Source organism: Gopherus flavomarginatus, chromosome 11 (assembly GCF_025201925.1).
Source record: "Gopherus flavomarginatus isolate rGopFla2 chromosome 11, rGopFla2.mat.asm, whole genome shotgun sequence".
In the NCBI taxonomy this organism is placed as follows: Eukaryota; Metazoa; Chordata; order Testudines; family Testudinidae; genus Gopherus; species Gopherus flavomarginatus.
The window spans coordinates 38,817,427-38,840,156 of NC_066627.1; the positions used below are offsets into that span (position 1 = coordinate 38,817,427).

The following is a 22,730-nucleotide window of genomic DNA, read 5'->3' on the forward strand; positions in this document are numbered from 1 at the left end:
TTCTACTAGAAAAGTCAGTGATTTTATAAAGAAATCTTGGCACAATAAGGAATATAAAGGGACACGATTGGACAGTTTTGGCTCACGCTTTAGGTTTTGTTTAAAGAAAAACAAAACAAAGAAATATTTTCCTAATTTTTGTTAAATTTTAGTGAAAGTTTTAATTTAAATTTAATTCTTCTTCCATAGTGTGTGTTGGAAAATAATAATCTCTCCAATAGTGCATGTGAAGCACTATTTTATAAAGAAATCTTGGCACAATAAGGAATATAAAGGGACACGATCAGACACTTTTGGCTCACTCTTTAGGTTTTGTTTAAAGAAAAACAAAACAAAGAAATTTTTTCCTAATTTTTGTTAAATTTTAGTGAAAGTTTTAATTTAAATTTAATTCTTCTTCCATAGTGTTTGTTGGAAAATAATAATCTCTCCAATAGTGCATGTGAAGCACTAGAAAATAACCTAAGTAAACAAATAGCATAAAGGCTGTAAAGGAAAATAGGTTATAAAAATTGGTTCATTTTACTAATTATTTGATTATGAAAATAAAAAACATGTAGAATTTTTTTTTAACCTTCATTCATCCTTATTAAGCAACAATGAATGGAAGAGATTCCATGGACATACCACCATCTTTTTACAATCAGTGATTTTTTGTACTAAAAAGCCAATCAGATACATAAGTGGGAAATAAGCTACAGTGAAACCCATCACCAAGAGATGAATAAATCCAAACACTTACTTGGTGACTGGGGTCTGGCCCATTTACCTCTTCTGAACTGGTAGCCCCTCCATCATTTTTGACTGACTAAAATGACAAAGGAATATAGGTCTTCCAAGCTTTAAGCATCGATTCAATATTAACTCAAAAGTCTAAAGCAGTGGTTCCCAAACGTGTTCCGCCGCTTGTGCAGGGAAGGCCCCTGGCAGGCTGGGCCTGTTTGTGTACCTGCCATGTCTGCATGTCCGGCTGATCATGGCTCCCACTGGCCGCGGTTCGCTGCTCCGGGCCAATGGGAGCTGCTGGAAGCAGCACAGGCCGAGGGATGTACCAGCCGCTGTTTCCAGCAGCTCCTATTGGTCTGGAGCAGCGAACCGCAGCCAGTGGGAGCTGCGATTGGCCGAACCTGCGGACGCGGCAGGTACACAAACCGGCCCGGCCCATCAGGGGCTTTCCCTGCACAAGCAGCAGAACAAGTTTGGGAACCACTGCTCTAAAGGCTTAATTTAAGCACATCATTCCTAACATCGTAAATGCAAAACCAAACCATCACATCTCAAAGTATCTGCAAACACGATTGAAATGGATCCCCTTCCATGGCTGTATCTCCAAGATAAATTTTTGCATATGTATTTCAATGCAGCTCTGTAGTCTTTTGGAAGGCAATTTTCCTGTTGAGGGCTGTACAATATGAACAGCGTCTCACTGGATTCATGATTGTGCAGTATGATAAGTGTGATGGATGGTGCTATCATCCCTGCCATCAAAGTTAACTAGGGATGTGATTCTGGCTTACAGCTCTAAGACAATTCACCTTTATAGGATTATCCTCTTGAGAGGTTGTACTTGTACTTTATTTCTACATATGTGCTTAAAGCTGTGGCTGACAATTAAAACCTGTTGAGATCTGCACATTTTCACCATTGCTCTACATTTCCCACCCCAAATTACGTATTCTGTTTTATGCCTTAACTCTCAAAGAAGCGTGTGCTTATAGGCAACAACCTTTCTTGGCCTCAGCTCTTCTTGGCCAGAATAATCAAAGTAGACCCCAAGGCTGTAGCACAGTTGACGTGTTCAAAGTAAACCTTGACTCTGAATTACATTTTAAAAGAATGATCCGACATACCCATATTTTTATAAGATATATAATTAGTTTTACGGATGGCTATGACAAAAGGATTCATTAAAATTTGGGTTAGGTTTTAGATTGAAATTAATATTTAAAAAATTACTAGAACAATGTAAAAATATGTCAAAGGGTCTGATTGGGTTCTGTTTCCAATAATATAATATGGTATTCTGTTATGCATTGCTTAGCCATGGTGTATAAAGTGAACACCAGTATTTCAAAGTTCCCAAGCTTGAATTTCATTTTTCATTGCATAAGTGCAATGAAAACAATGAAAGGATGTGACTTTTGCTCTAAAGATAGACTAAGTGGATTTGTGGTTTTCTGCAGCTTGTAGATTTATCACTTGCAATACAACATTATCAGCTCAATCCTGAGTGCAATCTCGTAGCAGAGATCTCTTTTTGGTGTATGATTCTTTTTTTTTCTCTCTAGCTGTTGAAAATCAATACTAAATAGGAGTTTGTTCAAAAGCTAAAGCTTTTAAAGGGGTTTATTATGAGTAACCAAATTTGGAGAAACAATTATTCTCTTAGGAACAGGTCTTGTCTTGGTTGATCAGTTATCTAGTTATATTAATGATGGTTACTATCTGTGGGAGAGGTTGAAGAAATGGGAGAGAGGAAGCAATGTGTGATCTTTGTTACATCAAAGTTAGTACCCTAGTCTATGGTGTATGACGATTGTATAGCGATAAGATCGAGTTTGCATTTCTATTTCAGTGACTCTTATTCATATATGTTTAAGATGAATTTTAACAATAAGTAAGTTTACCAAAATAGGAGTCACTCTACTGCCTTTTATACATAGGAAAGGAGAATAACTTTAACAAACCTTCAGTAATCTCTCATAACTCAAACGACTAATTATCAGTGGAGCATAGTTAACCATGGGCTAAATCAGTGGTGGACAACCCGCAGCCACACACAGCCTGTCAGGGTAATCCACTGGCGGGCTGCAAGACAGTTTGTTTACACTGACTATCTGCAGGCACGGCTGCCCGCAGCTCCCAGTGGCTGTGGTTCGCTGATCCTGGCCAATGAGAGCTGCGGGAAGCGGCATGGGCTGTAGACCACAGGTTGCCCACCACTGTGCAAAATCCTACAATCCTTACCCAGAGAAAATTCCCATTTGTTTCAATGGAAGTTTTACCTGAAGACTTCACCCTAAAGAACTGTTCTTTTCTTGTGTCCCACTTTAATCAATTTAGGGTTGCTATTCATGGGCTTCTGAAAGTGTTTCCATGACAAGGAAGGTGGGTCAACATGACAAGATAGCAGACAGGGTGGGGACAGGGAACAGCTTTGCTAAATACAGGCTACGCTTTTGTGAGTAATGACTGTTAGTTAGAATTGGGTCAGTGTAAAATACCTATATCTATACTTAAGAGGAAGTTGTTACTAAGGACCTGACTACACTGGGAAATTGACTGGCATAGTTATTCTGGAATAACTCCCTACATGAGCACTCCATTCTGAAACAAAATGTGACTTTATTCCAGAATAATTACTTTGCTTCTGATGCAGATGAATAATTCTGGAATAAAATCACTTTTTTATTTCAGAATAATGTCCACATGAAGGAGTTATTCCAGAATATCTAAATTATACCAGAATAGCTATAGCAGAATAGTTTTTCTGGAATAGGTAAGAACATAAGAACATCATAACTGCCATACTGGATCAGATCAAAAGTCCATCTAGCCCAGTACCTTGTCTTCCAACAGTGGCCAATGCCAGGTGCCCCAGAGGGAATGAACAGAACAGGTAATCATCAAGTGCTCCATCCCGTCACCCATTCCCAGCTTTTAGCAGAGGCTATGGACACCTTCCCTGCCCAACCTGGCTAATAGTCATTGAGGTATGCCAGTCAATTTCCCCCACATAGAAAAGAACTCAATCCCAGTTTTTCCATTGACCTCAGGTTTATCGCTCCACTCATTGTGGTCAGAGAAAGGAGAGAAATTTTATACTGTTCAAAAGTTTCCTCATAATATCTGTAGATATTCATGGCATATGATACATACTTGTTTTGATCAATTCAGCCTGAGTGGCAGGTCAGGATTTTGGATCCATGCTTGATTACAGATGTGGCCTACAGTTTGAGCAAAATAATGCTGACATTCCTTTATGTTTAATATTGTTATAAGAGGTTGGAGTGAGTCAGTACTTGGTGGTGTGTCCTACCAGCCCTTCCCCACTGACTCCAGTAGGTGGTGTTGTATTTACTCTACATAACGAGGTTATAGGATTGTCTCTCTCTGAGTCACTCTGAAGGTTAAAATGTGTGAGTTAGTGTGGAATGAGGAAAGCAGCTACAAGCATGACTGAGAAGCACTTTTCGCTCAGAATATCACCAGATTTAATCATAACTGGGTTTCATGGTCTGTTACTGTCCAATGTTTAGTTCTCATACGTTTATATTTCACAAATTACATCCGTGTGATGTACAGGTATGGTGTACAGCTGTGCCATGCTAAGATTCCAAGACCATTATGATATCAGAGGTAACTCAACCGAACACCACCCTTTCTCTATAGCTAATCTGCAGGCAACAATTTCATTGGTTGTATGAGGGAGATTGTACAGCTGGGGGCCCAATTGCCACTCATACAAACCAACATAAATCTGCCAGCACAACCCCTCTGGGGGACACACCATCACAACCAACCACACAGCAACACAATAACCTCAAACACGTATAGTCCCTCACAGCAGCACACACCTCTCATCCACCACCCACACAAATCCATACAAGTCTCCCAGCACAATACAACACAATTAGCACACACAACCTCAAACATCATTCTGAAGGCTAGAATGTCTGTTGAGTCAGTGTGAAGCAATGGAAACAGCAACAAGCATGGCTGAGAGCTCTTTTTGTTCAGAATATCATCAGGTTCAATCATCACTGCAGTCTCCTACTGTCCAGTTTTTAAGTTGCCAGCCATTTTCAGCTTTTTTATTATCTATGACATTATGAATTACTCCGACAGTATTTCATTTAAAAAAACTCCACACACATTTCTAGCCCTTATAGTTCTAAATGTCCAGAATGTTAGACATACTGATGCTCATAATTTTAGCAGAAAAGCCCAACTACTATTGACTTGTAAGTAAGGGTTATGCTCTTGGCAACACTTGGTTTGAGTAGAGTAGCACCACGTTCCCCCACTCCCCACTCTGCCCCTTGACTGTTATTAGTACTCTTCTCACTCACGGTGAATTAAGGAAGAATGGATTCCTTGGGATTGGAATCATATGATTGCAGGGGAACCTGTCTCGGTCAAAAGCAGAACAGCAGGTGGACCAGAGATGTTTTCCTATACTCTCTTGTATAAAAGAATAATCAAGAACTCAGTAATAGAAGAAAGACAGGACTTCATCCAGAGCAGGAACCGGACAGGAAGAATCTAGTCTAGGAGAAAGAGGAACAGTCCACCCAGGTAGTCCAAAAAGTTTTGTTCTACTCAGGCCTTGGTTAGCCTTGATCAACCTCTGCCCTCACTATATTGGACAAATCTCTCCTCTCCTTGCTCAACTGAGGGGCCGTAAGAATATTTTCAGTGTCTAATATCCTGTGGACCATAGATGACAGAACATGTGGTCCAAGGCATTTCTCAGTAGGCACACAGGAAATAATAACTTGTTCTATTTCCTCTGTGGAAATCTAATCTATGAGTTATGAAAAAATAGGGACCTCCTTCTGTCACTAGTAATCAAAGATAAACTATATAAATCTTCGTCAAATAACCTAAGGCTCTAAGGTTGTCTCTTGTGTTCCATTAAGGAGAGAGCTCTTCTGCTCAACCAAAATGCTAGAAGCAACACTAAAACTGCTGTAGGCTCATAACATCTCAAAAGCAGATTTTTGCCTCCAATGAAAAAAAGACAAATTCCACCATTCTTGCATATAAATGGTTCATTTTGAATAATCTTTGGATGGCCATTGGTTTTTGTCCTCAAGTTGCCAAATTGCTACAGGCTCAGGACCCCCTTGTGTGAAAAGTCTGCCAGAGAGATTATTGTTATGGGAAGTGACTGCTACCTCCATGCTGATGGGAAGGCCCACACTGCCCAAAAGTGGATTGCAGAAACTGGAAAGGGGTCATGCCTATGGTGCATGGCATGTACTGATCCCTTGCAGTAGCTTCTCCCAACAGGTTTCATACAATCCTGGAAGTCTATGGTGACAATACTGACTGTCCACTCCCTTGCTAAGAATCCTTCTCAGGGTGCAGGGGGATTAGTTAATTGAATCCAGCATCTTTGATTTTTCTTTCAAAAGTAATAATTCTCCACATCTGCTCCCTTTTAATGGAGGAAGAGCAACTGGTAAATCACTCCTCCATCTGGAACATACTTTACTGACAGAGGAAGGTGTTAGAATCCCTGTAAAGTTTCCAGTTATGGAATAACCCACCATAGGCTAGTGCTTGGTCGTTTGTATCTATCTAGGGCTGTATAGAACCCCTGTCACCATAATATCTGAATACCTTACAAACAATCCTTGCAGCACTCCACCAGTTGGGGATGATAATATCCCCATTTTACAAATAGGGAACCATGGTACAGAGAGATTAAGTAAGTTGTCTAAAGTCAGAGAGGAAATCTGTGGCAGAGCCAGAAATGAACCTAGATATACTGAATCCTAGTCCATAGTCTTAAATAGAAGACCATTCTTCTCTTAAACTTCAAGATTAATATCTCTTTTTGTTTTGTGGGATAATATAATTGTGGATGTTCTTATTTATTGTGGATGTTCTCATTATCCATATAAATATATGCGCTGGTTTTGAATCATGCTGAACGCGTGGCCCTGATGATATCTTGTAGCAGAGAGTTCTACTGGTAAATTATTCATTCATTTATATAATATATAGAGAGAGAATATTTCCTTTTGAATAATGCTTAATATTGCTGCTTTTCATTTTTATTGACTGTTCCCTTGTTCACCTACCTCAGGAAATAGAGGTGAGGGAACCCTTTACTTTTCTGACTCATCAAGTTAACCTGAAGGTGTCAAATGAAACACAACATAGACAAAATCTCGTATATTTGTGGCAATTGGGGAAGCAAGAGCCTTTTGGATCCCCTTCCACGAGCGAAGGGGAAAAACAGAAACCCAGGTAATCAATTTAAAAATAAGAAAGTTTCTACTTCAACAGCTTCAATAATTGTAATGATACATCTATTGCCTACAGGAACGTAACAACCACAGCTAAGCTAGAGATAAACCACTACCCAGCCAAGAAACTTGTGGCCATGCAACCATGAGGCCCTGTAACATTCCATTCCAGATACAAACTCCCCTTGTAATAGTCATTTAAGTATCAGAGACCTTGAATAAATATTTTTTAAGATACTATCTCTTAAGGATTTATTGCCTGTTCTACCCATGACAAGGGAACAGGAGATTTTCCTAAGGAAGTGTCAGATGAGTTGGTGGCCTGTCTCGAGCGTGTGGCGCATCTTGTACAGCTGAGGGTATTTCTTTTAGTCATTTTTCACAACTCCAGTAGCCTCCTTGCCACAGTGTCACATGTTATGACTCTTTAGGTGTAGTATCAGGAAGCACATTTTGGCACAGGTTGGGTTTTCTCCTATTTTGTAGGCGAGAGTTTTATAAAACAGATCTAAACACATAAGTCATTGCTTTAGCTTTGGAGCTTTAGGTAGCAGGTGCTAAGGATTAAACTCATCACCCAAATGTAGGAGGCATATAGGCAGCAGTGAAAAGTGGAAAGGTACACTCCAAGCACCGTGGGCCTGATTGTTCAGTCAGACATCCCATAGTGTCCTTCCCAGGGAGACATACAGATGAAATCAAATAGCCTTTGAGTGGAAATTACAGCTACTAGCACAGGTCCCCATAATACCCAGCTGTTCTGTTCAAAGAGATTCCCCACCACACACATCTCATATGTCTGTACAGTACCAAGCACAACTGGAGCACAGGAACTTCTCCCTCCATGTGGCCCCCTGGAGTGGAAGATCATGCAAGGGGAGCAGGATGAGGTGGAGAGACATGAAGCTATAATTACCCAGCTCTAGACAATAGCTGGGGAATCCTAAACACTTCCTACATATTTAAGCATGTGATTATTAGTCGAAAAATGTTAGGAAAGTTTGTTGTTCATCATCTGCAAACACTTGGAAGGTGGTAAGGTGATAGGGGATAGCCAGCATGGATTTGTAAAGAACAAATCGTGTCAAACCAATCTGATAGCTTTCTTTTATAGGATAACGAGCCTTGTGGATAAGGGAGAAGCGGTGGATGTGGTATACCTAGACTTTAGTAAGGCAGTTGATACGGTTTCGCATGATATCCTTATCAATAAACTAGGCAAATACAACTTAGATGGGGTTTCTATAAGGTGCGTGCATAACTGGCTGGATAACCGTACTCGGACAGTAGTTATTAATGGCTCCCAATCCTGCTGGAAAGGTATAACAAGTGGGTTCCACAGGGGTCTGTTTTGGGACCGGCTCTGTTCAATATCTTCATCAACGTCTTAGATGTTGGCATAGAAAGTAGGCTTATTAAATCTGCAGACGATACCATACTGGGAGGGATTGCAACTGCTTTGGAGAACAGGGTCAAAATTCAAAATGATCTGGACAAATTGGAGAAATGGTCTGAGGTAAACCGGATGAAGTTCAATAAAGACAAATGCAAAGTGCTCCACTTAGGAAGGAACAATCAGTTTTCACACATACAGAATGGGAAGAGACTGTCTAGGAAGGAGTATGGCAGAAAGAGATCTAGGGGTCATAGTGGACTACAAGCTAAATATGAGTCAACAGTGTGATACCGTTGCAAAAAAAGCAAACGTGATTCTGGGATGCATTAACAGGTGTGTTGTAAACAAGACACGAGAAGTCATTCTTCCGCTCTACTCTGCGCTGAGTAGGCCTCAACTGGAGTATTGTGTCCAGTTCTGGGCACCGCATTTCAAGAAAGATGTGGAGAAATTGGAGAGGGTCCAGAGAAGAGCAACAATAGTATTCTAGGCAACCAGATGGATAGTAGCCAATAAAGTGAAAATCATTCAGTGAAATTATTTGGTACATACTTCAAGAACAACAGAGGAAATCAGGGTCTGTTTGGGAATGATTGGATACACCAAAATGGACTAAATCAACAATAAACAGTTCAAAATGCTGTAGGTTCAGTTATGCAATTAGTACAGTTCTATTTCCAGCATGGAGGGGATATTTGTCGTCTTTGTAGTTCCTTGTTTTTATTCCTTAACAATGAGGATAATATATCAGCTTCTTCCTCTTTTAAAGAAGCAGAAAACAGAGAAGCTGAGCCAAGACCAACTCCTTGCTCTGATTAGAGCAGTGTTACATCTAGTGCTTTTTAACAGAGTCTTGTTTGTTTTGCCATAGTGACTTAAGATGTGCACGGAACAGAGCTTTATATTTAACCAGTGCTACTTTTTTTATTTTTCAGTAGGAGAGATGTTTTGAAGTTATGGTTATCTCAGAATTGAATCATGGCTGCTGACTTATAGGGCTTGCTTTTCTAATGAGTTAGGTAGGCATTCATTTACAAGCTTACATGATCAATTGAGTGACACATTTTTATGTGCAATTACCAAATGTCCATATGCAAACAAAGATTTGGGGCTGGAGCTGGGATTAAAAAAAAAAAATCCCCAGTGAGTTAAGTGCCCAGTTCTCTTTGAAATTAAATGGCTGTTGGGTGCCTAACTCCTTTAGATACTTTAGAATATCTTAAACTAGATCTCAGAGTAGCAGCCGTGTTAGTCTGTATCCGCAAGAAGAACAGGTGTACCTGTGGCATCTTAGAGACTAACAAATTTATTTGAGCATAAGTTTTCGTGGGCTACAGCCCACTTCATCGGACGCATGCAGTGGAAAATACAGTAGGAAGATATATATATATTGGCCAAACCGGACAGTCTCTATGTAAAAGAATAAATGGACACAAATCAGACGTCAAGAATTATAACATTCAAAAACCAGTCTGCGAACACTTCACTCTCCCTGGCCACTTGATTACAGACCTAAAAGTTGCAATATTACAACAAAAAAAGTCAAAAACAGACTTCATGGAGAGACTGCTGAATTGGAATTAATTTGCAAATTGGACACTATCAAACTAGCTTGAATAAAGACTGGGAGTGGATGGGCCATTACACAAAGTAAAACTATTTCCCCATGCTTATCTCCCCACCTCTCCCCTCAGTTCCTTACATCTTTTTGTCAATTACTGGAAATGGGCCATTTTCATTACCACTACAAACAGTTCTTTTTCTCTCCTGCGGATAATAGCTCACCTGAATGGATCACTCTCCTTATAGTTTGTATGGTAACACCCGTTGTTTCATGTTCTCTGTGTATATATATCTTCCTACTGTATTTTCCACTACATGCATCCGATGAAGTGGGTCTGTAGTCCACAAAAGCTTATGCTCAAATAAATTTGTTAGACTCTAAGGTGCCACAAGTACTCCTGTTCTTTAAACTAGATCCTAATTGTATTGCTAATCTGCATGGTGTGCTGGATGCCTTCCATTCAGTCTACATGGGGAAGCAATTAAATCCCCCTTTGTTCAGTGAGTGATAGTGGAAACAGGGAGTTTGATTGGATTGTAGTACTGAGTATGTCGTGTGTGTCAGAAAAGAAGCAGAAAGCTAGCACAAAAGCCAGGAGACAGCCAGAAAAGCACTTTTAGGATGGCCTTAGGAAGAAGCAGAGAGAGGGAGAGCGCTTTGGGGCAGAGTGCTCACTGGAAAGAGGCTTGGCAGTGCAAGCCTGCTGTGTTCAGGGAAACAGGACTTCGTCTACATTCTTTGTACACAAACAAGACTGCACTCAAGCAATTCCTGACTCCATCATCAATTTCGCCTCCTAATGGAAACAACCCGCAAAGCCCCAAGCATTGGTTAACCAATCAGACCTAACGGACAACAGTATGAGAACTTGTTCTCTTTACTGTCTTCATCTCCACTCCTCTCCTGTTTGTCTCAGCCACATGTTTCATCATGTCACAACCAAAATGGTGAGTTCTTTGGGGCTAGTACTGTTTTTAATTACATGTCTGCATAGCTCCTAGCACAATGGGGCTCTGATCCTGTATTGGTACTTGTAGCTGCTACTGTAAACATTTCTCCCAAATCTTCAGATCTACCTTTCTGGAAGCTGGTGATCTCAGAAGTATAAGGATGCACAAACCAGCTTCTTTCTTCCAGGAATACCCAGTGCACAGGGGTCTAGGACCAGGAGATTGTGCAAAGTTGCTCTTTCAGCACTATGCTCCCTGGATATCCCTTATAAATCCTCAGGGAATTGGTTAAAGCAGCTTTCTAGCTGCTTTCAGCAACTGGAGCAGACCCAAGAGTCCACATGTGCTGAAAAACATTTGTGAATTCACTTCTGGCAATGGTATTTTCAAATAAGACGTGCAGTGGTCCAGCCAAATGCATACTTAACTTGTTAAAAGAATGTAGGGTGATCCAGATAATGGCTCAGATCCCAAAAACTGTGTATCCACCTAATTTCTGCATACAGTTTCCACAATTACGCATGCACATATTTCAAAACATGCCATTCTGACAGGCTGAGCCATTATATGATGTCAGATAAAAGCTAAGTTTTATACAGCTCTTACTCCATATCAGGTAACTACTTAACCAATAAAACAGCATCTGAACCACCTTGCCAAAACAAATAAAATGCTATTAAAAGTCCCAGATGTGATAGTGTTTTAATCAGAGCAGCAGGTTAGTTCTATACTAGGACTGTTTTCTTTTCTGCTTCTTTAGGATCATTTGAAGAAGTGACCTCAACTGCAGTGAATGAGTGTACAATTGCTGGTTAGATTATTACACTGTCATTTGCATGTGCATTCACCATGATAGTGGTTTATGTCCATGGAAATAAGAAGATACATGCCACTTATTACCTTGATCACTTCCTTGTATGTTGTTCCCATTTCCACCCACTTTGTCAGCAGTTGCGGGTTATATTTTGATTTTGTCTTTTTAGACTGGTGAAGTAAGGGGCTGTATCTAGGTCGCTAACCCTAGTGGGGCTGACAATGGGGTTTGAGCCTGAGACCTAAGCATAACCCTCTATCTCTGACCTGAAGAACTAGCTGCCTGATTCAAAGCCCACTGAAATTAGTTAAAAGACTCCCATTGACTTCAATGGGTTTTGGATCAGGCTCTATCTCTGCTACTTAGGAGCTATTAGTTCTAGCAGACCCATAAATGTTCATGGAGTAGCCACTAGAGGGAGATATGTAACACAAAATAAACACAAGTGACACTTTTACAGCACCTAGCACATTTTGGGCTCTACAGAAATATAAATGATGATATCTTATGTGCAGTAATAGTAATTTCACATGCAAAGTAAGCACACAAATGTTTTCAGAGTATTGCAAAAGCTTTCACGTGCCTCTGGTCAGTTATAAAGATTGTCTCCATTACTTACATATGTAGCTTTTATTGCTGTACGCAAACAGAATTGTAAACTCATTATGAGAATTGTTTAAAAAGTTACCATCCACAAGTTTTGAACAAGGCTCCTTCAGATCCTTTTGTTCAAAGACTTTGCTTACCAGTTTAAAAAACTTCCTCAGGTTTGTTTTGGGGTTTTTATTGTCTTCTCTTCTAAGTTTTACTTCTGTGGTTTCTGGGCTTTTAGTCTCATCTTTGTCAGGAGCCACTGCTTCTAAAGATGCCTCCACTTTTGCATTGATTACAACCTCTGTGTCTTCTGGTGCAGTCTAGGGTTATTTTTGACAAATATCAAGAAGGCAGAAAATCATTCATCTGTCATACTCTTTGAATCAGTACTTTTAAAAATACTGTTATAATGTAACAATGATGTCCCAAATTAGAAATGCAGGAATTCTATACAGAAAGAATGAACATCAGGTACAATTATTCTATGAATTGTATTACATCCTTTAGGGCCAGGGTGACCAGATGTCCCAATTTTATATGGACAGTCCTGATTTTGGGTTTTTTTTCTAATATAGGCACCTATTACCCCCCTAACCCACTGTCCAAATTTTTAACACTTGCTATCTAGTCACTCTATTTAGGGCCCCCAGTCAGGAAAGCACTGAAGCATGTGCTTAAGTCCATACCTATTCAAGAAAATGTTTAAATTAGTGGGATTTAAGGACAAACTTTGTCAGACGTGTTTGAGAACTTTCCTGAAAAAAGTGCTTTCTTAAATTCCCAAGTACAATATTCACCTTTTCTCAAAATTTAAAACAAAAATTTACTCAACAAAGAATGTGAACACTTATGTTGGTATAAATCAGGAGTAATTTCACAAAAGTCAGTTATACCTCTATAAAATGGGCATGAGTGAGAGGAGGATCTGGCCCATGGGGTTGTAAACAAAAATGGGAATAAGATTAAATAACTTGTGAAAACAATAGTGGGTCTGATTCTTCACTGGCTTTCACCTGGATTAGTCACTCACACCAGTGCAAACGAAATGTGGGGTGGATGAAAGACATCAGACTCAGAATTCTCAACTCAATCATATCAGTAGTGCTGTCTCTCTCTATCTCTCTCTCTCACACACACACACACACTTTGCACAGGTGTAAATAACTACATGAGACGCAAGGTAATAGACAATCAGATCCATTGTCTTACCAAGTATCTGATCTATGGGGATTAGACAGGGCCAGTTCCAGGTTTTCTGCCACCCCAAGTGGTGAAAACAAAACAAAAAAACAACAAAAAAGCTGATCCGCAATTGCGCCGCTCCATTCTTCAGTGGCACTTTGGCGGGTCCTGAGGGATCCACCACCGAATTCCCACCGAAGACCTGGATGTGCTGCCCCAATAGCAGACGGAGTGCTGCCCCTTTGAATTGGCTGCCCCAAGCACCTGCTTCCTTAGCTGGTGCCTGGAGCCAGCCCTGGGTGTAGAACACCTCCTGAGTGTGCTCAGCTTCCACTGGAATTCATGAAAGTTAACGTGTGCTCAGCAATTTGCAAGAGGTGCTCTGCATTTAGCAGAATTGGGGTTCAAATGAGCTCTAAAGTATTAATGAAAAATGATGTCTATTCACTTGAATGCCTCATTCCACAGCCTACTCAGGGCCACACTTCTGTTCAAGTGAGCAATGAAAACTGCACAATACAGAGAACACAACTAGGAGGAACATAGGTGCCTCATTGATGTATGGATGCTTCAGATCCCACCTGGACATGAGGCTAAACGTGAATTTCCTTGGCTGACGGTTGTCTCTTTTATAACTGCCCAGGTACATAGGCGCTGGAACTAGGGGTGCTCCTGCATGCCCTGGCTTGAAGGGGTTTCCATCATATCCAGGGTTTACAGTTTGGTTCAGTGGCTTTCAGCACCCTCATTATTGTCTGCTCTGCTAGACAATAAAAAAGACTTTTTCCTGTGCACTAAAGAAAAGTTAATTAATTTGGAACTCGTAGTCACCATCTGACGAAGTGAGTATTCACTCACGAAAGCTCATGCTCCAAAACGTCTGTTAGTTTATAAGGTGCCACAGGATTCTTCGCTGCTTTTACAGATCCAGACTAACACGGCTACCCCTCTGATACTAGTCACCATCTAGAGAAGCACCTTCCTTTCTGTCTTAGAGACCAAACTATTAGCATGGAACTAACCCAAATTATTTGTCCCAAACCCAGCCTTTGCAGCATTTTACGGCCAATTGCAGAATGATGCATAACATCATAAATGCATCTTACTTTGCATTCAGCACCTTAAACACCGAATTAAAATGAAAGTAGTTACACTAGACGTTGACATTTAGACATGACCTGCTGCTTACATTGCCAACAAAGTGAATATAATTTAAAATATTGTACAAACCAACTGCTGTAAATGTGTCACAACAATTTATAGACATGCATGCAATATTTATGTACACTGTATAGTTACTTTTAATGAGTGTACCTATATGATGACCTCCTCTTGGCTTACACACTGGGGATTGAATTGGAGACCTAAAAAGCATGAACTGCATCAGTTTGAACTAAACAGCCATGGCTCTATTGCTATAGGCTGTAACACCTGCTATCCTCTGTGTCCTGGGCACAGAGCGGAGCTGTAACGTGCACACGCAGGTGCCCATGGTATAAAGCACATCATTTGAATTTTTGAAAATGGGGTTGGCGGAGCGCATGAATAATCTGCAGTAAATAATGCTGATTGTCTGGATATAATGCAACCTTTTGTGGGTGAAATGCATGGAGACTGGTGCGGGGAGGGTTGCAGGGGAAGAAATCTATTTCACACCCCACCCCATCTCAAAGGCTCTACAGCACAGCCCTCCCTTCCCCATGACTGTTACTTCAGCTGATGAATGACAGGTGGCTGTAGGCTCTCTGCACCGCGCACGTGAAGGGCCCACAGGAGCTCTATAATTGTTTATCCCCATTGCCAACACCGCCCTTTCTTATGATTTTGTTATGATCCCTTAGACCCATTAAGGTCAACTGCAGCTTTGCTACAAGCCCCCAAGAGCATAGTCACGCTGCCTCAGGACCAGGCAGTCACAGTCTGGTTACTGGTTCTCCCCAAGCTCCAGGAGAAAGGTAACTTGAGCCAGCCCTGTACCTGCAGATAACTTCCCCTGCCACCCCTGCTCCACTGTTCCAGAAAGCACACTCGAGGGGCTGAACCAAGGCCCTTCTAATCCCAGTGCTGCCATTGGAATGTGTGTATTGACCTCCTTACTTCCCTGCTCAGTACATAGCCACGGTCACAACTGTGCCCTAAGTATCCATAGGCCCAATTTTGCCACCCTGATTCACACTGCATAGCACCTTCCCACACAAGTAATCCCATTGATTGCAATGATACCACTAACAGCACCCTCCAATGTAAGTATGACAGACTTGGACAGTATATGAGTTCAGAGAAATTAGCCTCAGATTTCCTAGCATGCATTGAAACAGATTGTGCTATATTGCTAGACATGAGTTTGTCTGATCTATTCTTTTCCTGGGTATTTTTTTCTTTTTTCATTGGAATGAACAGTATTTTGATAGGAATCAAGATTAGATGTTCAGAATCGTAACTTTTTCCAGCATTACATTTAATTGCAATGTTCCTCTTATAGAAATGATTGTGTACACCTAAAATATGTTTTAAAATTACTCTGTGAAAAGAATTTAAATGTATGAAAGTTAATGAAACAGTTAATCATTAGTAATAATTTTAATCTGTATTTCTGTTTGATCTGCCTTATGAATACACACAATCATTTCACCATTTCATTGCGAGCTGGAAGAGTGGCTCAGTAAGGCAGTGACTTAGCTTCTAGGAGTTCATCTTTCAAAGATTAGCATTTGGGATCCTATTACGGTTACTGCTGTTACAGCTGCAGCCGGAATGACTTTTCTCTCAAGCGCTTTCTGTGCAGGGGGTTTAGTTTCTCTAGTGATAACAATTGCATCCTGGAAGGAAATGCCAAATACTGGAGGGAAGGAAGGAAGACAGAAGTGCTGTCTGTTAGAAAATATTACGAGATAATCAGCCATTCAGAGGGATTAATTTGTTGAATATTCCATGCCTCACAACACGATGCTTACAGTAGTGAGGTACTTTTATTCATTGGTCACTAGACTGTACAATTTAAGAGTAGGAAACTTAGAGTTAGGAAAGTTAAATAAAACTTCCAATTTAAAAATAAATCAGACCTACTTTTTAAATGCAATTATAGAGCCAGATATTTTAAAAAATAGGCATGTACAAAATACACATCTAATTTGCAGTGATGACAACTGCATATGAAATCTCTCATTTTACCTGGGCAATGTTGCTAATACACATTTTAATTAGGCATCCCATAGTGTTTCTGAAGAAATTATAAGGTGCCTTGTCTGCAATACTTAGCCCGCTATTAAGAATGACATTTTTATAATAATTTGGTTATAATTATTATGAGGAAGGAATCCTGTACAATTGCCTATGTCTGTGCACTTACACTAGAACCCGCTTTACAGTTTTCAGAGCTTTTAATGTATTTCCATTAACTTGACGTGGAATAGTTTCTTTGAGGTGAAGCTTTGTGTACAGTTATCACATCAGGGTTTCTTTATTCTTACTCATATACATCAAATCTAGTTGTTTTTAAATGCTAGCTATGTGCTGGCTTTGGTACTCAGGTCAGAACTGTGAATTATTTTTCAAATGTAGATATTATATAATGACCCCTTACTACCGCATTCATACTTTATATTACATACACGTTGATCCACTACTCTCAGTCAGAACTTTGTGTGCACTTTAGAGGTTGTACATTTGTGTGCCTAATTTGCACAACCCAGTACTGCAATTGTCAGAGCTTCTGTGCTAATTGATCATCACGGGTGAAATTCTTACCCTCCTGAAATCAATATGAGAGTGTTCTCATTCCCTTCAGCTGGGTCAGGATTTCACCCCCTGCATCTAGCCAGTCACTGATAGATGAAATCCCTAGAGCCATTTTGAGTGCTGTTACTAGATGTGTGTGTACATATTAGATGCGGCAAAGAGTTCTGTGGCACCTTATAGACTAACAAACATATTGGAGTATGAGCTTTCGTGGGTGAATACCCACTTTTTCGGATGCACATCTGACAAAGTGGATATTGACCCACGAAAGCTCATGCTCCAATACGTTTGTTAGTCTATAAGGTGCCACAGAACTCTTTGCTGCTTTTACAGATCCAGACTAACACGGCTACCCCTCTGATACATATTAGATGTACACTTGCATGTGTTTTTGTCATACTGTTTTTGTCAGCCTGAGTCACAGGGTTCGTGTATGCTACAGAGATTCATATTGGCATACCTATGCCAGCATAGCTATGAAGTATAGATGCAGAAGAGGTTTTTCTGTTGGTGTAGGAACATCAACTCCCTGAATGATGTTAGTTACATTGACAGAAACTCTCTTTCATCAACATAGCTGTGTCTATGCTGTGGGTTATGGTTGCATTGCCTCATTGGTCAGGGCTGTGGTTTTTTCACACCCTGACTGACATAGCTATGCTGATATAACTTTCGAGTGTAGACCAAACTACACTCTCCCTCTCTCTATTTCCTATAGCTTTGTATACTGTAGATAAGCCTCTACAGCTTCTGAAGTACAGGCCTGGCCAGTTGTTTCAGCATGATGAATGAGACAGGAAAATGACTGCCTTCATCCTGTTAAGACCTATTTTGTGTGTTATACTTACAAAATGTATTTAAGAGTTACTTATTTTCCCTCAGCCCTTTGAGGTTCAGACCTTTCGTATTCTTGTGGCTTCTATTATGCTTTACGTTCTCTAATGATGATTTAACTTTCAGATTTTATTTTAAAATACTTCACTCCAGAAAATGAAATTCCTTCAGGCTGTGCTTTTTAAATAAAAACTGAAAGCGCACACTAGAGCTGCTGTACAAACAGCAAAATTCACTCCATTGCTGCCACGACATCACAAAAGAAATGTCACTCCTATAACTATGAAGATAGTTTCCAAATGGCTGCTGTGATTCTGTTAAGTTCCAGTTTTATTTCAACCTCTTGGTTGACATACCGAAGCTTGGCTTTATTTAGTTTCTCCATGCAGGATGTTTCAATGGAATGCAAAAGCTTTTAAACTTACACACTTACATGCAAAGCAAATTCTTACTTTCATTGCAAAGTATGACTAATTGGGCTCTGTAGTAGGGACTCCATCCATGGGTGGGTGGAGGGCACCAGACATAGGAAACCAAAATCTTTTATAGAAGACTTATCTTCTCGAAACCCTGCTGACTCATAAGGGCTTAATGCCCAATAACATATTCAATATTTAAACAGTTATTGTCTTCATACCACTAAACCTCAAGAGGAAGTATGGGCTACTGGTTACTTGCCTGGGACTCTGGAGATCCTTCCATACTCTGCCACAGACCTTGTGTATGACCTTGGGCAAGTCACTTAGGCCCAGGAGGGATTCAGAGATCAGACAGTAATTTACACACACCCCTCATCATTTTACTTAAGTTTTCTGTTGAAAGAGGAACAGGGAACAATAGGAGGTTGAACTGCAATGGGAGCTAGGCACCTAAATATCTTTTGAGGATTTGAGTCTTAGGGCTTGTTGAAATGATGTATTAGTACAGGGGTTCTCAACCTTTTTCTTTCTGAGGCCCCGCTAGCATGCTATAAAAACTCGACAGCCCACCTGTGCCATGTTTATCTGCATGTAGAAGGCAGGACCAGTGTTAGGGAGTTGCAAGCAGGCAATTTCCTGGGGCCTGTTGCCACAGGGGGCCCTGTGAAGCTAAGTTGCTCAGGCTTTGGCATCAGCCCTCGGTGGCGGGGCTTGGAACCCCAGGCTTCAGCCCCATGTGGTGTGACTTTGGCTTTCTGCCCTGGGCCACAGCAAGTCTAATGTCGGCCCTGCTTGGTGGATCCCCTGAAACGTGCTTGGGGGCCCCTCAATGGGCCCCAGATCCCTGGTTGAGGACCACTGCATTAGTCCACACCAGATTGGCTGTAAATTCTAGTGTACACCAGTGTGTGGCACACTGTTTGTGTGAACCCCGCTGGCTCAAACTTAAAGTTCCCTAGTGCATGTTGATGTATTGGGACTATGACAATGCTCACCAGAGAACTTTTAGTGCAAGCTAGCAGGGTCCACATGGACAGTTAGTATGCAACACGCAGGTGTACAATGGAATTTACACCTCCACCAGTGTAGACTAACACACCATGTAGACAAGCCTCATGTCTCTGTTTCCCATCTGTAAAATGGGATTAGTAGTACTTCCCTACTTCACTGGGATATTGAGAGTGATTCAGACACAATGATAATGGGGGCAATGTAAGTGCGTAAGATTAAGACAAAAAGGACACTGGTCTATGATCCCTGACTTTGGATATCCCAAATGGTGTCTTTTTATAGTTGCTCAACAGGCTCTAGAAAGAGGCTCTGAAACGTTGATTTGGATTGTAAGTAGGATTTAAAGTCCATTCACAGGGTGGCATTTTATCCCCTATGAACTTTTATAATACAGTACCGAGAAAGGTTAAGTTGATTTCTTTTAGTAATGGACGATATGAACCTGTTGGGATTATTGTTCAATTTGGAGCGGCAAAGCAGCAATCCCACAAAACACAGTAAGAACATCCCCAGAAATCAGGAGTTATAAACGATTAGATTTTTCCTTTGTGGGAACTGCCAATGCTATTGGCAGCATAGACAAGACATTACTCCATGCCCATCACAAGGTTTTTCTTAATAAGATAGAACCATATTGTCTGGAGTAATGCAGGATGTGCCGCAAACTCTGATCTTCATTGAAATATTGCTCATAGGTAACATTTTCAGAAGGGCACAAGTATCTTTCACTGGGACTTAGTTTACACTACAGAGTTTTGCTGACATAAACTATGTTTGCTTGGAGTGTGAAAAAAAAATTATGCCTCACAGCTGTTAGCCAATAGATATAGCTTATATGCCCCACCTCCAGACATACATTAATAGGTATTATGCACCTGGCATTAATATAGTATATATTAAATGAGAGTATTGGGAAGTCATGCTAAATTGTATTCTGTTTACTTACTTATGCTAAAGTATACATCCTATAATACCTTTTAATAGTACAATTCAGCTTTTGGCATCGGCAGATAGGAAACCTGTCAAAGTCAAGATACATAAATGTTCTGTCCTGGTACAGGCTTGGGATGTGCCTCAACACCCATTGGCACCAGGGATGTACTGTCCAAAACAAACGATAATGAAAGAACAGAACTGGTTATGGACTGGTGGGTTAAAAGTCAGTGACGTATGGAAAGCTCTAACTTGTAAACACTATTTGGTATAAATACAAGTAGTTTTGGAGGAATATTTTGGGAACAGACCTTCTGTGTCAGTGAACTGAACACCCTGCAAGAATCTACTTCCTGGAAGGATTGGTGACATACTAACTCTTTCCTGTACTGTACTGCTTTGTCCTTAGACAATAAATTGGCTGTTTGGTTATATTTTTAATATCAGACTGCAATAATCAAGCAATTGGTTAAGCTTTGAATTATACAGTTGACATAGTTATGCTGGCAAAATCTCCGGTGTAGATGCAACTATGTCAAGAGAAGAGGGTTTTTGTTGGCTTAGCTAACGTCGTCAATAGGTAGTGTAGCTATGCAAGCCAAACTTCTGATGGCTTATGGTGCATCTCCACCAGGGGGCTATGCCAGCATAGCAATTCCAGCCAAGGCTGTGCAGTGTACACAAACTGTTCAACTGTCACTATGATGGCTTTGAACGTTATACCTGGTATGTTTTTAGGCCCTGGAACATTCTGAAGGGTCCTGAAGGGTTTATTAGGCTATTTTGTGAAACAATGAATGTTCATGGTGGTTGAAACCACAAGTAGCCTTTTCAAAGTGTACTTATAAAACAACAATTGAAAATGCTGGAATGAGGATGGCTTCCTAAAGAGAGATTATCTTTAAGTAGGTTGTCTCTCTAATGGATGTTCTTACATATAGTGCTGACTAAATTAGAAATCAGAGTTTGTGAAGAAGAGTCAGAGCAGGATATGCAAACCTGGCATTATATAAAAGGAAACTTTAAAGGCACCACAAAATTCCCATAAGGTAAGAGAGGCCGAGTTGTCTTACATTTTGCAGATGGGGTGCCTCCAGGCACCAGTGCACCAAGTGCGTGCCTGGGGTGGCAAGCCGCGGGGTGCGGCCTGCCAGTTGCTGTGAGGGCGGCAGTCAGGCAGCCTTTGGCGGCATGCCTGCGGGAGGTCCGCTGGTCCCGCAGCTTTGGTAGCAATTGGGTGGCGGGTGCGCCGAAGGCACGGGACCGCAGGCATGCCGCCAAATCTGCGTTACCAGCAGACCTCCTGCAGGCCTGCCGCCGAAGGCTGCCTGACTGCCGTGCTTGGGGTGGCAAAATACATAGAGCCCCCCTGTTTGCAGATTCCTGGAATCTGACAGTACGTTACAAAATGGATATAACTCCTCTTAATTTTAGAGTGTGCTGTGCACAGTCTTCCAAAGGCAAAACAACCCCTCCAAATTACAAGGGTTTTTTGACATTCTTTTAACTATCCGCTTCTGATGGAAGGCCAGAAGAAATGTTCCCATTTACCATCTCAAAGATCTTGAGAGATGCTCTTGACAGCAGCTGAAGTTTAATGGGAAGAGCCTGACAAAGATGAATAGTCAATAAACCTTGAATGATTTTACTTTAACTTAAATTCTCCTCTAGGGTACAGGCCTGTCTTCCTCTTTACTCAACAAAGCAATAATAAAAATTAAAAATGACACTATGCTCTGCGATTAGTTTTATAGGCAGAATCTACAATTTGTGTAATAATATATTATAGGTAGAACAACTATATTGATCTTGAATACACAGTGATATTCCTATAGCCACAAATTACATTGACTGAGCTTTCTGGATTTATAAATTGAAATTCTGCTGTCAGTGACACTGGGGTAAATTGGAATTAATTTCACAAAAGTCAAGAGTCTCTCCTGATTTGCACCAATGTGGCTGAGCTTAAATTTCTTAAAAAGAGAGAAAACAGACTTTGCAGAGTGCAAGCCCAAGCCTTGGAATAGCATTTCAAGGCAAATACCTTGTTTGAAGGAATAAAATGAAATCCACCCACTAGCCTTACTACTACAGAGCTACCATTGTATTTTTGTTATTTAAAATAATCATTTTCTCGGCCTCTGTTGTGTTTTATAACAGGATTTTACAGCTTTTTTGCTTCTTTGTTAGTTGGAAAGTACTGTTCTACTTCCTATAAGATACTGTTCTCTGTTCCTTTTCCTATAAAAACTTAGTGAAAGTGGTAATGGTGGTATCCATATAAGTTATTGTCTAAACTCTGAATTCTTCCTCTG

General features: G+C 40.6%; 1 protein-coding gene across 1 annotated transcript in view; it reads right to left on the minus strand.

Annotated features, from left to right (window-relative positions):
* The window catches only part of BCAS1 (brain enriched myelin associated protein 1), a 100,813-nt gene that overhangs the window by 15,107 nt on the left and 62,976 nt on the right, over nucleotides 1-22,730 (minus strand). Inside the window, exons 10-11 of the mRNA XM_050918240.1 lie at nucleotides 12,451-12,618; nucleotides 743-808 (exon numbers count right to left, since the gene is read on the minus strand). Of these exons, the coding sequence (XP_050774197.1) occupies nucleotides 743-808; nucleotides 12,451-12,618 (234 nt within the window). The remainder of the gene's footprint in view (nucleotides 1-742; nucleotides 809-12,450; nucleotides 12,619-22,730) is intronic.